Raw genomic sequence first — 18,372 nt, forward strand, 5'->3', positions numbered from 1 at the left:
AAGCACATGTCTGAATTCCAGGCTTAGGCAGACCAGACCATGAATAAGCTACCCACCCTGCAAGCTGGGGCCTTACTTGGGCATTTTAACCATGTCCCCCACACTCCTTTTCATAGACGGTTTTGCATTTCACCTCCAGGAGATGTAGGTTTCTAAAGCCTCCTAGATCTCCTGTCGCTCTTTTTTGGAGCTCTCTATTCAGAGCAGGGAAACAATCACACCTCATTCACCTGCTCCCTCATATAGCCCATGTGTTGGGGTAACCGCCAAGAAATCATATCCACCCCGTAATCTGCACAAGTGGGTTCGGGTTTTTTGAAAATACAAACTGAAAGCAGCCTTTGATGACTTAATGAATCTGAATAAACCTGTAAGGAGTCATGGACTCTTCCCCCGTTCATCTGTTCACTTAGCAAACTTTTATTGAGCCCTCTTCAACACCCCAAGCCCCCTGGAGGAAAGGGAGCGAGCCCCCTGGAACACTGGTGCAACTGGTAGACGTGACCCCGTTTCCTTATCTTCAGGTAGTGCTGGAGATGTGCTGGTTGACAGGAAGCCCCTGTTTACAAGTGAGATTCGAAGGAATTCCATTTCTGAGTGATAGGATTCTAAGTGAATTTCACTTCTTCATACCTCTATGAGCTATTAAAAAAAAAAAGTGTGATGAGCTTATAGTGCTTTTACAACGAGAAAGGGCAATAAAGCTATTTTTCTTCCCGAAGGTTATATGAGATGATGGGGAAGTTTCTGGCAGGTGATCAAAGCTTAATGTTTCCTTCCCAGGGGAAGAGTAAATTGCCATTGGGTACATCTGGGTAAAGGGATTATGGGTGATCCCCACCATTGTCACCACTACCACCAAAGTTACTAACAACTCATGGTCAGGAAAAAAAAAAAGTATAATAAAAATAAGAAAGCTAAGCTTTTATGATTTTTTATGGCTTGAGTTCAGGCAACAGATATCCTACTGTTGCTAGCAACATGAGAACCACAGAAATCCCACCCTAAATTGGATCTCCCCCTCCCAGTTCTTAGAACTGGGCTTTCTAATGGTGTGTCTAAGGTACCCAGTGGATGAATGCAAGGCAGCCAGTGCTTGTGCAATCCAGAGCCCTCTGATCTCCTTTTCCTCACAAGGAAAAAGGAGGTGACATAGTTCCTTTAGAGATTGTCAGCTGTGAATCTCCAGAATAGAAAACTCCAGAATAGAGACCCCTCACCCCTCCTTCACCTCTCTCAGACGCCACTAGATAAAGATTGAAAACCAACAAGCTCACGTGTCACCCGAGTAAGCTTGTCAAATTGAACAAATAAAAATACAGGACACCTCGTTACATGTGAATTTCAGAAAAATAAGAATTTTAGTACAAGTATGTCCCATACAATACTGGGGACATACTTATTGGAGACATTTGCTTTTCTGAAATTCGAATGTTACTGGGCATCTTGGATTTTATCTGGCACCCCTCATCTGGGAAACATCCCCCATCTTGTGGGACAGGGGGACCCTTTATTTGCCCTGGAACTTGAGCTAAAGTCTCCAAAAGAAGGTTCATAGGCCTCATGTATTTCTTTCAGTTGATGGAATTATGTTCCTAGCCCAGCCTCCTCCTTCAAGGGGGTCCAGCAGCAGACCCCTGTGTCTGGTGTGCCTTCTCTTGTGACCTGCTCATTCTCTCCTTAAGACAGGGGGTTTTAGCCCCTTTAGATAAAGAATTCAGGACTCAGAGAAGGGAAGTGACTTGCCTAAAACCACCAAGCTTGTGAGTGGCAGAGGCAGGATTAGAACCCAGATGGCATCCGTCTGTCATTAGTTCAGTGGTTCTCAGCTGTGGCTGCACCCAGACCAATTCAATCAGAGCTTCAGGGAGTGGCCCCCCAGGCATCTAGATCTCTTAAGGCTCTTCAGGTGATCCCAGAGTGTAGCCAGGCTTGTGACCACAACAGTCCCCTTTGCACTGGTGCCTGTCTCTCCTCCCTGCTAGGTGCTGAGCTGAGTTCTTCAGACATGTCAGTTCAAGGCATGGGGTCATCCCAGGACAACAAAAGCCCCTCCTGTTTGACTTTTCTGCTTCATTCCCAAACCCACTCTAAATTCGCATTCACCCCACCCCTTCCCCTGCCCAGATAGGCACCACTCTGGTGTTTAGTATAATTTTTTAAATATGTAGAGTTTTACATGCATAGAAAGATGGGACTGTGCAAAGAATCTTACCCGTTCTTTTTTCACTTGTCCCATTCTTAGATTAGTCTGTGCTGCTGCAGATCTGTCTGGTTTCTTGTTCCCCAGCAGCTTCTGTGCTGATGGACTGGGGCGCCACCAGTTCCCCCCAAGCCCCCAAGCAAACCACATTGCAGTGCACACTCTCCCACAAGGCTGTGCTGTGGCTGCTGGGGTTTGCCATCCTCTGGGGCACAGACCACGATGGCCTTGCTGGATCCCGGAGTGGTCCATCTTGAGAACCTGTGATTTTTCTCGGTGCCCCTTTGGGCCAAAGAGAAAGGGCTGAGCCCAGGCATATGATTTTGTCGAATTTAGTAGTTCCTGGACCCAGGAGAGGCAGGTATGGCCAGGTTTGCCCCTCCTCTCCTTGGCTCCTCTGAGAAGCTCTTTCCTGGAGCTCTGGAGTTCAGGCCCCATGTCCTGAGGCCCCTCTTTCCCTCTTATAGACAACTCAGTAGTGGTCACTGTCATATAGCCCCTTTGTCCTTCCTCTGCCCAGTGGTGGAAGGCTGGTCAGACCAAATAAGCAACCCCAGTCCAAGGCCATGGCATTGCAGGCTATGTTGTCAGAAATCTTTTAAGTGGCAAAAACCAGTTCAGTCTTGCTTAAGCAAGGGTAAAAAAATGTCTCATGTGACTGAAAATTCAAGGGAACAGTTGCCTGTAAGGTTGGCTTGATGCAGGAGTTCAGTGAACAGCCCCTGAAATATCAGCCTGCCTTTATTTCTTGCCCTGCTGCCATCTTTATTAGCATTATCTTCAGCTGGGCTCCCTTTTGGAGGCGGGGGGAGGCCACTAGCAGCTCCATCTCCATGTCCCTCGTCCTACCAGATTAACAAATCTAGCAGGATGTAGCTTTCCTACAAGGTCTAGCTAAAGTTCAAGGTTCAGCCTCATTGCTCTCCATTACCAGGAGGATGGGATAGAGTGACTGGCCAAGTTAAGGCCTCCTCCTCAAGGTAATCAGTGGAATTGGGAGTGGGTGTGGGGCAGTTCTCTGAGAAGAAAAGCTGGGTGCTGGGACCTGAAGAAGGGGGACTGGATGCCATACAACCAGAAACAGCTCTACATAGGCCTTGTAGGGGAGTCATTTACCCTTTCTGAAAGCCTTGAGCCCCTTCGTTAATTTAGTTACCTACTATGCGCCAGGCACTATGCCAGGAACTTTACCTGCGTGACGATTTCCAGTCCTCACTAGAACACTTGAGGCAGGAGATAGCATCATCCCCATTTGCAGATCCTGCATGGACGGATAACTTGGCCAAGGTTACCTGTCAGTTGGTAGTGCTAGAGTTGGTGTTTGTTATTTATGAACATTATGAACAAAGTGTTTTACAAAGACTTAAACTTATGGATCCAGACGCAGGGCCTGGAGGTCAACTGCACCACCCCATGCTTCAAGTGAGGAAATTGAAGCCCAGAAAGAGGCAGGGACTTGCCCAAAGTCACCCAGCTGATAACTGGTCATGACAGGGGAGGGTGTTGGGCCCAGGACCCGGGGGGGGAGGTACCTCAGCATGGGACCTGTGAGCACCCCATATCACACAGGGAGGAATGGCTGCAGGTGGCTTCATCCAGAGCCTCAGTGGGGAGCAGTACAGGGTAACTGGTTTTTGCAGTTAGTGTATTCTCTCCAAACGGTCCAGGCCAGCACCCAACTCCCTGCCCTGATAGTAAGGCATTTGCCCAGCAGAGTGGCCTGAAGGACTGTCATTTCCCAGGCTCCCGAAGGCCTACTCTGTGCCAGGCACAATGCCAAGAACATTGTTATTCCACAGATCTACCATTAACCTTTCCCACGGACCTAGGAGATAGGGGTGAAGGTCCTCACATTGCAGAAGGAAACTGAGGTCACATCCAGGACCAGACAGTGTCCAGGGGACGTCTGTCTCCCCTGGTCCAGTCTTCTTCGGTTGGAAAAGCATGGGCTCAGTGGCCCACAGACCTGACATCCACATCTTTCCTTCTTAAGCCCCAATACCCCTGCCCTGCTGTGAGCCCTCCTGTGCCCATGGCTGAAGGAGATCTGCTCCTGTAACCTCCTGCCTCTTTGGAGACATTGCTCCTCCTATCATGTGTCCCTTTCTCCAGCCTCACTTTCTCCCTCTCCACAAAGTCATTCCCATGAGCACACAAAAGAGGTCTGGTTTCCATTAAAAAAAAAAAAAAAATGGCCCTAGGGGCGCTTGTGTGGCTCATTTTGTCAAGCTTCCAACTTTTGATCTTGGCTCAGGTCATGATCTTGGGGTCATGTGATGGAGTCCCACGTTGGGCTCTGTGCTAAGCGTGGAGTCTGCTTGAGATTCTCTCTCCCTCCATCCCTCTGGCTCATGCTTTTTCTCAAATAACTAAATATTTTCTTCTTTTAATGCCCTTGGCAATCTCCTCCACCAGCTACTTTCTCATTTCCCTGCCCTTCTTCAGAGCAAAATTTTCTCAAAAATATCTTTGCCACCCTCTCCACCTCCCTCTTCGGCTCGTCCCAGTCCTCTTTAGCTCATCCCAGTATATGGTTTTTTTTTTTAATTTAAAAAGTTTAATGTGAAATTTAAAAGAAAATACAAAAAGAAAGAAGTCCACTTTCTTTAATGTACAAAGTATGAGTAGAAACAGTAGTAAATTATATATTTGTTTACACCATTTACACATATGTGTGTATGTGTGAATGTATACATGGCCACAGATAGAGTGGTTCTCCACATTAACTCTACTATTCAAACAGTAGAAAGTGGGTATCAATTTAGGGAGTGGGAAAGAGATAAACCCCAAAAGACTTTCCTACCATGTTTATTCTACACTGTGTATGGCTGTGTGCTCATTTCTCCACAGCACAGAATTCAGCTGTTTATAAAACTGAACCTGTTCAGAAGTTGAAGGAGACAAGATATGATGGGCCCGTGGCCTGGTGCACTGTCATACAATTCAAACAATGGTATAGCTACCAGCTTGTAATTTTTAGGGACTATAAACAAGGCTTCCTCTTGAAGGTGAACCAAAAACAACGTATGTTCCTTAGGCTCTGTAACATGTACAGGAAAAAATGGATACTGAGGAGGTTCAAAATTTGGTCTTTACCAGTTGCCAATGCAATTAGCAATGACCCAGTCCGGCAGGACTTGATCTTGACCAGTATCTCTGCCAGCATTTTAGTCCTTCAGTTTCATCCTCTCCTGGGTTAAGTTCACCACCAGGGACGTTGAAGACAGTTGTTCCCAGCTGCAGCAGTGACACGTGGGGTAGCCGGTGCTCACGCACCTCCTCACACCGATTTTATCCAGTTCCTGCCTCATGCACTGAAATCTGGCCGCTCCCAAGCTGTCCCCACTGTTCACCGGACTCAGCCTACAAGCTCTCCCTTCAGCCCCATGCTGCCAGATCCAGAGCCCAGCCTCGTCCTCTTACCTGGCCTCTCACTTTGGCACAGGTGGTCTCTCCCTGCCTCTCTGACCTGCTCATGCCTCCTGGCTTCACCAACTTCTGGTTTTCCTCCTGCCTCCCTGGCTGCTCCTCCTTGGCTTCTTTTCTGGCTCCTTTCCTGCCTGTCTCCATATGCTGAGAACCCCAGGGTTCCATTGTCAGCTTTCTTCTCTATCATGTAACACAATATGCATGTAGAAAAGTGTACAAAACATCTGTGGAGTTTAACGAGCCATCACAGGGCAGGACCATTTCTCCATCTACCCTTTCTCCAGATGATGATCCAAGCCTGTCACCAGGCCTCGAATCCCATCTTTAGGATGTTGGCTCCCAAGTCCGTATTCCCAGACCTGATGCCTCCCTTGAAGTCCAGACGTCCCTCTACTTACTCTCATCCCCTCCTGCCATCCAAAAGGCATTCTACACTGAGCACACTCAGGCATCCATCCCCACTGTCTTCGAAGGGCACCACCCATTTGGCTGACTGGTCCAGAATCTCAGGAATCATTCCTGATCCCTCTTTCCTTGCCTTACATCCACTGCCTCAGCGTGTCCTACCCCTTCTGCCTCTAGTGCGCGTCCTGAATCACCTCTGGAGACAAAGTGACTGATGGATGACCCTTTGTCTCTAATTCTTCTAGGCTTCCTTCTTCTTCACACAGATGGTTTCTCTTGAGACATATATTCTCCTTTACTTCCAGTCCCAGACATATTTGACCTGAGAGAGCTAGGGAAAGGAAAGAATCCAGCTTTCTTCCAGATCCAGAGCCAGGCTCTGGACATGGCCCAGGGAGAGTGGGAGGTTGTGGAGCCAATCCTAGCCACCCAGTCTCCCTATGCCTGGCCTGGGACTGCTATTCAGTAGATGTTTGGGGCAGGGGCAGAACTGTCAGACTCATTCTCTCGGGGGATATTAGGCTCATGGGGACTGCAAATCCAAGAGCCACTTGGCCTGAGGCTGAGTCCGTGTGCTCTGAGAGTGGAACACAGACAGGTGAACTTTGGAGGTAGTATTGCTAGTCGTCAGGGGATCTGGTTTTGGAGTCACTTAGCCTGAGATGGAATCCCATTTCTGTCACCCCTGGCTGTGTGACCTTAAATAACTCACTCCACTTCTCAGAGCCTGGGTGCTCTCCTGCTGTGAAAAGTGCCCACTTTACAGAGCTCCATGAGATAGTGGCGAGGACTGATGGGGATAATGCACAGAATTGCATCTGGTAGGCAGGGTCTCAAAAAAATGTCTATATATACTTTCATCAGGTCGAGTGAGTTTGGAGGCAAATTAGAAGTTAGGAAGTTAGGAAGTCCTGATAAGCTCCCTTGGGGGCCTCCTGGTATTGTGGGATTTCTGGTTCTCCACAGAGATTCTGAAGTGTCAGGCCTAGGCCAGCACTGTGTTGTCTTGGGCCTGTCTCACTCAGGGACAATGCCTGATGGAGACAAAGCTCCTTTCACAGAGATAAGTGAGGAGACCCAACCTTTTCTGAGGGGCTGCTGTGTGCCAGTTATCAGGCTAAATGCTGTCTCATATGTTGTTACACCAGCCTCACAGACTAAGCTTTCCCCTCAAAAATGCTGTTCCTTCACACAATCTATGCCTTCTGCCCGGAATGGTTATACCCCACTTCCCAGGCACCACTCTACTCCCTTGGCCTTCAGGTCTTCACTCCATCTTCACTGTCACAGAGGCCTGTTTTGGCCTCACTTCTGACCAAGTCCCCCTTTCACACACTCTCAGAGAACTCCAGTTCTGTCACTCCCTGGTTGTGTGACATGGAGTAACTCACCTTGCCTTTCAGAGTCTGAGCCCCCCCACTGAAACATGCTCATTTTACAGAGCCACACAGGACAGTGGCTCTTAGTAACACTCATCACACTTTGTACTTATGTCTGATGCTTCATTAAAGTCTGTCTCTCCCACTAGAATGGGAGCTCCATGGAAACAGGAGTCTGCTCGTTCACCTCTCTTCACCCAGTGCCCAGCACAGCGTTTGGCACATGGCAAGTGCTCTATACATTTTGTTCAAAAAATATTGAAGGAATAATGATAATAATTAACATGTTTTAAGCACTTACTTTGTCCCGTGTTCTGTGCTACATTATTCATAAAAACATCTAATTTCATCTCTATAACAACATGAGGGAGGGAGACCAGGATTATTCCATTTTAAGCGGAGGAAGCCGAGGCTCTGAGAGAGTAAGTGACTTACCTAAAGTCACACAGCCAGAAAGGGCTGAAGCCAGGAACTGAACCGTCTCCACAGGCCATGCTCCTAATTAGAATGCCGCATTGAAGGACGGACTCCTGTGTAGAGCTGTTGGGGCAAGAGGGAGGAGCACTGGGATGGGGGACAGAAGCAGACGCTGGCAAGGGCAGAGGCCCAGGGTGAGCCAGGGCCAATGCCTTTAGGCTTGGCCTAGCAGGATGGGCGGGACAGAGAGCCCTGGGAAAGCGCATCACACCAGGAGGCCCCACTAGAAGTGCATGCTACACCAGAAACATCCGCTTACCTAAAATGCCTTTTCCAAAAAAAAAACAAAAACAAAAACAAACAAACCCAAAACCAAACTTGTTTTAGTCTTTTATATGTGCCTTTTTTTTTTTCTGATTACAAAACCAATACATGTTCACTAGAGAAAAGTGAGAAAATCTAAAAACTGTAAAGAAGCAAATTTCCACCCAGAGACAACCACCCTCAGATTGTTATGTATATCCTTCCTGTATTTTTCCTATGCACCCTATACATACATTTCCCACACAGTTGGAATCAAATAATATATTCAGTTTTGTATCTTCTTTTGTTCACTTAATGTTGTATCATCAGTGTTTTCCCACATTATTAACTATTAATTGGAAAAGATTTTTTAAAATATTGGGGGGTTCTGATAAGACTTGTAATACACATATTTATTGTAGAAATATCGGATAACACACCGGATGGCCAAACAAACAGGTCTGTGAGCCAGGGTCAGAACTTGGATGGCCAGTTTACAAAATCTGCCCCGTAGATTTCTGCAGGTGGGGCAGGGAGTAACATACCAGACTCTCACTAGGGGCTAGGGCATGCTTTTTGAGAAAGCATATTCATTATTATGACTTAATTTTATGTTTGGAAAACTAAAGAGGAAGAAACACTTTTTACCATGATATAAATTACAGAATGACAAATCTTAGCTAGAGGGATCTAGTTAGAGAAGTTTGAAAAACAGTTTTTCTTGCTTTAATAAGAATATTTTTATCACTAAAAAAAACTTCCCAATACTTTAATGACTGTTTCTTTCTTTCCCTGATTTGTTACTCAAGAGTAGCAGTGTCTTCTAGAAACCTCATTCATTCATTTATTCATCCAATAAAGAATGACGGTTCTTTGCCCAGCACCCTGCTAAGCCCTGAGAAGGGGGTGGTGAACAGACAGGCAAGGACTCACATTCTAGTCGGGGAGGCAATTGACAAGTAATCTGCCAAAGTATGAAAACCTGTATTACCTAAACGAAACACTATTTTGTTTTTTTTACTTAACTGTAACATGTAGTATCAAGAACATATTTCCATACCACTAAAAATTATTCAGAAATATGTTCATGACGGTGACTTAAAACTCTCCTTAGTTTTCTGTCCTATAACATGAGGCCACCTCTTGCAGAGGGCTAACATATTCAGTGTGCAGCACCCAGGCACTAGGCTCTGTGCTGCGTTCTTTCAGAGTCAGCACATGTTGAAGAGCCTGGGTTCTTGTTGTAGCTTTGCCAGTTGCTGTGCGACCTTGGTCGCATTCCTTAACCCCTCTGTGCCTCATCTCCCTTCTTTGCTAAATGGCTGGTAATAACGAGACACACCTCACAGGTTGTGTGAGGACTCAGATAACACGCGAAGGGAGCTTAAAATAGCACCTGTCACGTAAGGCCACAAATAAAGAGCAAAAGGAATCACTTCTTGGAGATTATGTTCTAGCTGGGGAGGCCAGGAATAAAGGGTTTGCAAATCTTCCAAAGGTGGAGAAAACCTTTGCAGTGGGGGAAGGAAGGGAGGAAGGAAGGAAGGAGGGAGGGAGGGAGGAGGAAGGAAAAACGGAGAAGGGGCCTTATCTGCCCTTTCCAAAGAGAAGTCAGCGGGCCGTGCTTACTCAGATTCTGTGCACCTGTAGTGCTTGAATCAGTACACACATGAACTAGAAAAAAGTGAGGGGCTGTGGGGAGACGTGGGGGGACAGAGGCCTGCGGGTGGCCGGGGCTCCCCGCCGGGGACCCGCACCCTCACCGCCCCCCTTCTGCCCTGGCGCAGAGAGCGCGTTCGCCGACACGCTGACGCCCGCGCGCCTCACCCAGGCCCGCTTCAGCGCCTGCCTGCCGCCCAGCAGCCACGACGCCGCCAACTTCGACAACAATGAGCTCGAGAACAACCAGGTGGTGGCCAAGCTGGGCCACCTGGCTCTGGGCCGCGCCCCGGGCCCGCTGCCCGCCGACGCCTCGGCCGCCGCCATCCCGTGCGGGCCCCGCGACCGCCAGCGGCCCGCATCGTCGCCGGCGCTGCTCGAGGCTGACCTGCGCTTCCACGCGACGCGCGGACCCGACGTGAGCCTGTCCGCCGACCGCAAAGTGGCCTGCGCGCCGCGGCCCGACGGCGGCCGCACGCTCGTCTTCTCCGAACGCCCGCTGCGACCCGGCGAGAGCCTCTTCGTGGAGGTGGGCCGCCCGGGGCTGGCGGCGCCCGGAGCGCTGGCCTTCGGCATCACGTCGTGCGACCCGGGCGGGCTCCGGCCCGCCGAGCTGCCGGCCGACCCCGACGCGCTGCTCGACCGCAAGGAGTACTGGGTGGTGGCACGTGCCGGGCCCGTGCCGAGCGGCGGCGACGCACTCAGCTTCACGCTGCGGCCGGGAGGCGACGTGCTCCTGGGCATCAACGGGCGCCCGCGCGGCCGCCTGCTGTGCGTGGACACCACGCAGGCGCTCTGGGCTTTCTTCGCCGTGCGCGGCGGCGCCGCGGGCCAACTGCGCCTCCTCGGTGAGTTTCCCCACCGCGCGTGCGCGGGCTGCCGCTGGGTAGCTCAAGCCAGGGCTGAAACCCGGGGCCGGCTTCCCAGGCTTGAGCGCGTGCTAGCATCCTCTTGCCTCCACCTAGAGTTTCTGATTCAGTAGGGGCAGCCCCGAAATGCAGTTCTAAGGAGTGTCCTAGGGATGTCCATGTTGCTGCTCCCAAGCCTGCATTTTGCCCACACCGACCTAAGTTCCCACTGGGGTCAGGGCCTGGAAGGCTTTATGCAGTCGGTAAATGGGCAGTGCAATTTTTATTTCTGTTGTTATGACTTATTATATCACGGATTTATTTTTTACATACATGAGGCATATTATGTTGTAGGAAAAAAAGTAAATACAACTGCACGTAAAAGAGTACATCAGAATAACAGTGTCCACAGAAAGCGGGATGGAGGCTTGAACCATCTTATTTTGACGTGATTTTGCCTTCATTCATGCCACCAATAGACACGGAGGACGCACCAGCTGTAGGCCAGGCCCTGGGCTCCAGGATGGGGCACCACAGAGGACAGGACACAGGCCATGCACAGGAGATGCTTACAGACCACCTGAACAGAGAGCTGCACCGTGTGGTGTGGGCTGCTGAAGAGCGGCTTCTCTCTAATTTGGTAGAAGGGATGTGGTGGTCAGGACAGGTTCCCAGAGAGCACAGCTCCATTTTCATGATTCAAGAAGTCAGTCCAAATGGTAACAGAAACGATGAACATTTCCTGTTATCTCGTTCAATTTTATACTCCTGATGCCTCTATGAAACCAATATCACTATCCCACCCACAGATAAGAAAACTGAAGCACAGAGAGATTAACTGACTGTCCCAGTCACACAGCTGGTTAGCCATGAAGATGTTGGGCAAATCACAGACCCTCTCTGAGCCTCTGATTCCTTCTGTGTAGAGAGGGAGTAATTACCTGCATCCTGGCATCGGCATGAGGATGAAGTGATGAGGTGCCTGTAATGCTTTCGGCAGGTGCCTGCCTCCTACAGCGTGTTTAATACACAGTAACAACAATGACTGCTGTTTGCAGGCAGAGGAGGAACACAGTGGTCATCGTTTTTGGGGAGCTGTGTGTGTGTGTGTGTGTGTGTGTAAGGGATGACCAAACGTAGTCATCATTTACCCTGAGATGAGTTTTCTAAGTTCCCACTGGGGCTTTGGCAAGAACTAAGCCTAGAATCAGTCTTCCTTACCCTCCTCCCCAGCACCTCCAGAGGAACCAGGATGAGTCCCTGAGTGGTCAGGAAGAGTAGGTAGAACGGAAGCGACTTCCTTCAGAGGCCAGGGACTTGCCCTCCTGATTTCTACCTGACAGCAACCTCAGCACTGTATTATCTGTCCATCCATCCTCAAGTAGGGTAAGGGAAGGAACATCTCTCTCACCTAAGAAATAACCCATTATTATCGGAACCAGCAGTGAACACAAGGAAGAAAACTCATTCGTGTTGCATACTACTAGTCAGGAATCTTGTAGTTGTAAGTGACAAAACCGCATTCGAAGTGCCCTAAACTGAAAGGAAAATGTATGAGTACACATACCTCAAAAGTCTGGGAGTAGATCGGATGGATTCAGGAATAGCTGGACCGAGGTTTTCAAAGCATGTTATCAGGATCCCATCCCAAAGCTCACTTTCCCCTGTGTTGGCTTCACTCCCAGGCAGGCTCTACAATGCTGGACCTACCTCCCAATGGATGGGCCCTTTCTTTCCCAACAGTTGTAGTGTTCTCATGAAGGCCTCTTTGACCTTTACTGGGTTATGCAGCCTTACCTAAACCGTCACTGAGATCAACAGGTGGAAGTTCTTCTTGGCCTGGCCTGGGTCATGTGAGTGAGGGTGACGTAAGTGCCCCAAAACAAAATCCTGGTGCAGTTTCTGAAATAAACAGGAATGCAGGCTGAGCAGGCAAAAAAATAGGTGTCCACCACACATGTGCGATTCCATCAGTCCTTAGCAGAAACCTGGGAGGTAACTCTTATCCCCCCATTAGACAGAGAGGGGAGCTAAGGTGCGAAAGAGTGAAGAGTCAGGGACTAGCAGAACAGGACCCACCTCCCACCGCCCCTGATGGAGTCTCTTTGGTCTCAGGCACCCTGCAGTCCAGCCCTGCGACCACGTCCCCGTCAGGGTCCCTCAGCGGCTCCCAGGATGATAGCGATTCTGATATGGCCTTCAGTGTCAACCAGTCCTCCTCAGCATCTGAGTCATCCCTGGGTAAGGAGGTATAAACCCCAGGGGGTAGGGGCTGTGGCTGGCCTGGCTCCTTCAGCTGTGCCAGAGCCTTCCTGAAGCTAAGCTAGGATGGCCACCTTTCCCCCCTGCATCCTCTCCTTTCTCGGCTGCACATTCATCTAGGGGGAGGAGGAATCGTCGTATGGTATCCCCAGAGGGTGATAAGGGTGCTTGAATCAGTACACACATGCTCAGGGGAGGGAGGGTAGGGAAGGGGACAGAGCCCAGAAGAAAACCCCAAGTTGGTGTCTCTCAAAATTGTTTCCCCACAAGTTCGGCCACAGAAGCTCTGCCTTCTTGGGGTTGCCCCAGCAAAGCCCACTGGAAAACCACATTCTTAAGACTGTCTTGTTCTCCCTTTCTGCAGTGACCGCACCCAGCTCCCCGCTGAGCCCCCCAGTGTCCCCTGTGTTCTCCCCACCGGAGCCGGCAGGCAGCAAGAACGGCGAGTGCACGGTGTGCTTTGACGGCGAAGTGGACACCGTCATCTACACATGTGGACATATGTGTCTGTGCCACAGCTGCGGCCTGCGGCTCAAGAGGCAGGCCCGCGCCTGCTGCCCCATCTGCCGGCGGCCCATCAAGGATGTCATTAAGATTTACAGGCCGTAGCCTGGCCCGTCATCGGGCCTTGGCCAGAGCAAGGTCACCTTTCTGAAGGCCCCCAGGGCCAGGCAACCGCTGTGGCCGCCAGGGAGTCCAAGGGCAGTGGCCATCCTGTCTGCCACTCTCCAACGGTGGGCAAGGCGTGACAGTCATGGAGATGAGGCCTTGGGGGTCTGAGCCCAGGCAATGCCTGCTTCTGGCTCAAAAGGGCTTTGCCCCCAAAAGGCCGTCCCAACAGCAAGCTCAGGACCTGCCTAGCAGACCACCCTGTCCCTCGGTGACCTCTCAGCTGGGAAACAGCACTCTCTGTGCAATGCTTTTTGCTGGAGTGGGGTTGAGTGTGTGAGAGAGGGTGAGGGGACGGAGTGGTCAGAGAAGAGAGAGGGAATGTGTGTGAGAGGACGAGTGAGAGAACGCATAGGTATTTATCCAGGGAGCCTGGCTCGGGAGGGTTATTTAACACTAAGGAATGTGCAATCCAGAGCCCAGACGGTAGCGTGACTAGAAATTGTTCACTTTCTGGGGCTGTAACGTCAGCTGGGTTTGAATGTATGAAGCCTGCACCTAAACAGAACTCCCTTGGATGGTATAGAAAAGGGACACTCGGATTTTCTAAGGGAAGGAAAAAATAGCTCATTGTTTACAGCTCCAAAGCAGCAAAGCCTTGGGGGGAAGGTGGGTGGAGAACAGAAAAGAACAATTTGCTTTTTTAGTTTCTTCCTCAGTCTTGGAGAGGAGTTTTGATGGGTGCTGCGGCCCACCGAGAGCTCTGGGTGGTGTCAACCCCAGAAGCCTTTTCACCCCTTCCCCCCCACCCCGACAGCCTAATAATAAGCATAGTGCACCTCGACTCGGTCCCTCTAGATGCTTTTCGTCTGTCCCACCCCTTGCTGTCCCCAAGAAGAAGGCAAGCAGCAGGTTCTCTTTTCCTGAGGGAGGGAAAGAATCCTGGAGGCTGGTGACTCACCTGCAGTTGGAAAGGCCGCCCCATCGCGCAGACGGCTCTCCAGATTTCGTTTTGTCACCCCGGGCCTGGCGTTCACCAGCGGCAGTGGCCATCACCAGGGCAGCCTGCTGGGGAAGCGGGAGGAGGAAAAGACTTTGCAACGGGTTCTGATTCTCAGCTTCTTTCCCTGCTGATTACTAAGATGTTAAATGATCATTAAGATGTTAATAGCTGAGACATTAAAATGCTGACCTTGGGACTCTCCCCCCCCCTTCCCAGGGCCATCTGCAGGCATTTCCTGGGACGTGGCCCTGTCCCTGACTGCCTCACCCCTGCGGAGGCCCATGTCTGCAGGCTCCCAGACCACCCCTGGGCTGATAGACTGGCCCAGGCCCGCTCCTCCTTCTGCCCCCAGTTCCGGTCCTACCCTCTGCCCTATCTTGCGCTGTACCTTTAAGGAAGCCCCTGGGCCTCTCTGATTCTCAGTTCCTAATCCGTCCAAGATGAGGCCCAGTACCTGCCCACTCCAGAACCCAGACCAGCATAACATCTAAAAAGCCCAAGACACTGCAAAGAACAGATAACATTTTTACTCCAATTCCTAATCTGTTCCTCTGCTGCACAGATGACGGCAGGGAAAGGAGAGCATTCAGAGAGTTTCTAGAACTAATGTTTGCTGGATGTCTGGAGGCCCAGAGCCCAGCCCAGCTGGGCCCTCATCAAATCAAATCCCGTAAGACCAGTTGGTCATCGCAATGCTCTAGGTCTTGGACCGCCTGCTTCTTCTCTGCCTAAAGTGGTCATAGAGTTCTGACCTGATCTCAACTTCAGAACCCCCACCCTTGCCCCTGCAAGGGCCCCTGATTGGTTATTTTCCCCTAGTGAATCTGGGAAACATGCCCACCTTTAAATTTTGTGACAGAGGTTTTTGGGGAGCAACTGGAACCTCAGGATAAGAGCTGGAGAAGCTCGGTAGCACTCAGTGGCCAGCAGGAGCCTTCCACTTCCCCCATGGGGGGCGTGGGCACAAACCTTGTGGGAGAGGACTCGTGCCCTCCTCCCCACCAGAGCTGGTTCTCCAGGCAGCAGTGCTGCTGACCGGATTGAGCCAGTCACAAGCTCTGGTGGTCTCAGAAGCCCACGGGAGGCAGCTGGTCTCCCCTGCCCCCTGCCCTTCCTAACTGTCCCCACCCCTGGGTGCCAGCCACGGTCATGTACAGCCACCACCAGGAAGCCAGTGACCGAGGGCCTGGACCCACGTGGACCAGGCCGTGCTCCTGGTGACCTGTTACCTGGAACAAAAGGAGCTGGTGGCCTGTTTAACTTGCTCCGCAGCTGCTATAAATAGCCTCCCTGTTTCCAAGAGAAATGAGGGGGGTGTTTATCTTCTAAAAACCAGACATTTCCTGATGCTCTAAACTGATTTATTCAGAGCTGTAGAGGAGCTGCTCCCATGGCCCTCACATGGCGGGAGAGAGAGGAAAGGGAACCCCTCTTTCTCACTTCACGCCATTACGTGCCTCGGTGCTGGGCTGGAGAGGCCTCTCCACGCACCGATCCTGTGAGGCTGGCCTTCTGACCCCACTGAGTCAGATCTAAGACACCACCGATTATAAAATACACCATTTTATGTACCACTAGGGGAAAAAAGGCGAATTTTAACTGCTAGATGGCACAGCTACACAATCCGTTCTAATCAGAGACTGGAAATGTGGAAGAAAAAAAAAAAGCTGTGCTATTTAGAACTGATAAAACACGGTATTATTCCCGTGGGACAGGTAAGAGAGCTGAGGTCCTGGGGGTGAAGTGATAGGATCACATGCAGTATGTGGCAGGGCTGGGATTCTAACCCAAGAGTGTCTGGTGCGGAATCCCACTCTCTCCGCTGCCAGGCCCCAAGCCCTGGAAAGCTTGAGACTGCCTTGAGTTTTCTTTCTTGAAACTTCTCTGGGCAGCCCCTAGAGAGAGCCTGGGCACCTGCACCTGTATGGAGGGTTCCAGCCCCAGGCTGCCGTCCCTCTGTCACCCATACCGTGGAAGTACAAGTGTCTTTCCTTTCAGGCTCGCCTTCCCACTGCCCACATTCTCCTGGCAGAGCTGAGCTATGTGATATCCTGAGGCCAACCTGAAGGCCTCCTTTGGTGACACAGGGGTGTACATACGGGGCAAACCTCGTGGAGGGGCCGAGAGCGTTGCCCCACCACCTTCCTGGGCCTCAGCACCACCACCCCCTTGGGCAGGGACTCCGGGGCTAAGAAGGAGGAGACCAGAAGATACTCCGTTGTTGTGGTCTTGTGCCTGTTTATTTTGAACCACCAGAGAAACTGGGCTGTTTCCAAGTCAGAACAATCTCCTTTTCCTAGTCCATTCCCAGAAGTGGGAGTCTTCTGGGCTATAGCCACCCAGGGCAGCTGCTCCCCGAAGTGCAGCAACACTTTGCTCAACACCCACTCATCAGCATGGCCTGTGTTCTGGACACAGTGCTGGGAACTGGGACTGAAGACAGAGCCCACAGGGAGCTGACATTCTGGAGCCGGACAGATTTGCACCTTTTCTTTGCTCGCTCTGGCACTGGGTCCTGTGCCAGCACATAGTAGGTACTCCGTAAAGGTTTACGGGAGAAATCAGAAAGCAAGTCCCGAGCGCTCAGGGGTTTGGTAAAACACCACATACACGTGCACACAAAGTCATTCGACAAACTGCGTGCCTACCAGGTGTGGGTGCTGGGGATTCGGAGCTGAGAGGACAGTGCCCTAGCTCTGCCTTCAGAAATAGAGACATTAGAGGATGATGAAACACTGGGGACAGAATCCGTTGGGCTGTCTTGGCCATTCTGTTGCCTTTGGGGATCTATCCTGGTGAGTGCCCACGACTGCTTTCCCGACCCAGAGCCCCCTGCATGCTTCGAGAAGCCTCCTCTGCATTAGAAATGCCAGGCACCTTGTAGTCAGTGAGCTGTTGCCAAAATGGTCTTGGGCAGAACCCTCAAAGGCCCCACCACTTGATGATCACCCTCCAGTCTCACCAGGGAGACCCATGGGAAGGTGGCTACCTGCTACTTTCAGGCTTGGCACTGGTCGCTGGAATCATCCCCAGGTCCCAGAGAATCCCATCAGTTCCAGTTGGCAGTGGGCTTGTGCAAAATCTTGGAGAATGAGAGGCAGTAACCTCCCCCCTGCTCAATCCCATCTCTGCCCCGGTTTTGGGAGAGGGACGCCTGCTCAGGAACACGTGGCCGCCTGGCATTTCTTGGTATTTAACTGTCTTTCCCAAGCCCCTAATGAAATGACTTGTACAACAATCTGTCTGTGCCTTATCAAAGTGTCTGTGCACTTTTTATCCTTTTTAAAAGCAACTTTAACAAGTGGTCAGGGGACTAGCATACATGGTAGTATTCTAGAAATATGTGCTAATCACCGAAACCCTTCTGCATTATGTTTTTGATGTAGGAGTGATGAAGTGTACGTCTCTCATCCCATCCCTTCACTACCTGTGTACAGACCTTTTTAAAAATATCTCTTATTCTTATTTTTCTGATTCAATACTGTGACTTCTCCAACACAATCTAATCTTTGGGGATTGTAATAAAGGTTTTAAAACTTGGGGGGAGTGGGTTGGGAAGGGTTTGCACTGGTTCTGTGTGTTGTGCTTTTGTGTGTTGTGTGTTTTGGTTTTTGTCTATTTTTATCTGTTTTATATTAACATAATTTTTCTGTTTAAAAAACAAATACAACTTTGGCTTGTTAAAAAAGAAATCTTCTTCAGAAGTCAATTTTAAAAACCGCAGTTGCACACACTGTTGGGGAGTGAAGGTGAGGAATACAAAGCATTGCCAACCTTGAGGGAACAATTTGCAAAATGTTCGCAGAGTCCTGATAATGTTTGATCCTTTTGCCAAGTAACTTTTGCAAAAATATC

At 50.4% G+C, this 18,372-nt stretch overlaps 1 protein-coding gene, 1 long non-coding RNA gene and 1 pseudogene across 3 annotated transcripts in view; 1 reads left to right on the forward strand and 2 right to left on the reverse strand.

Annotated features, from left to right (window-relative positions):
* Positions 1-18,209, forward strand: part of NEURL1B (neuralized E3 ubiquitin protein ligase 1B) — a 38,519-nt gene extending 20,310 nt beyond the window's left edge. The window contains exons 3-5 of one of the 2 annotated variants that reach the window (XM_026510972.4): positions 9,924-10,643; positions 12,759-12,884; positions 13,270-18,209. In XM_026510972.4, coding sequence (XP_026366757.1) covers positions 9,924-10,643; positions 12,759-12,884; positions 13,270-13,514 — 1,091 coding nt within the window. In that variant the 3' untranslated portion in view covers positions 13,515-18,209. The remainder of the gene's footprint in view (positions 1-9,923; positions 10,644-12,758; positions 12,885-13,269) is intronic. The other variant, XM_057312326.1, reaches the window with a different exon arrangement.
* LOC113263867 (cleavage and polyadenylation specificity factor subunit 5-like) lies at positions 4,997-5,797 on the reverse strand (annotated as a pseudogene).
* Positions 10,924-18,372, reverse strand: part of LOC130543723 (uncharacterized) — a 30,626-nt gene continuing 23,177 nt past the window's right edge. Inside the window, exons 4-5 of the long non-coding RNA XR_008959250.1 lie at positions 14,476-14,582; positions 10,924-12,545 (exon numbers count right to left, since the gene is read on the reverse strand). This is a non-coding gene — a long non-coding RNA (uncharacterized LOC130543723). The remainder of the gene's footprint in view (positions 12,546-14,475; positions 14,583-18,372) is intronic.

This window comes from Ursus arctos, unplaced genomic scaffold, assembly GCF_023065955.2.
Source record: "Ursus arctos isolate Adak ecotype North America unplaced genomic scaffold, UrsArc2.0 scaffold_15, whole genome shotgun sequence".
NCBI lineage: Eukaryota > Metazoa > Chordata > Mammalia > Carnivora > Ursidae > Ursus > Ursus arctos.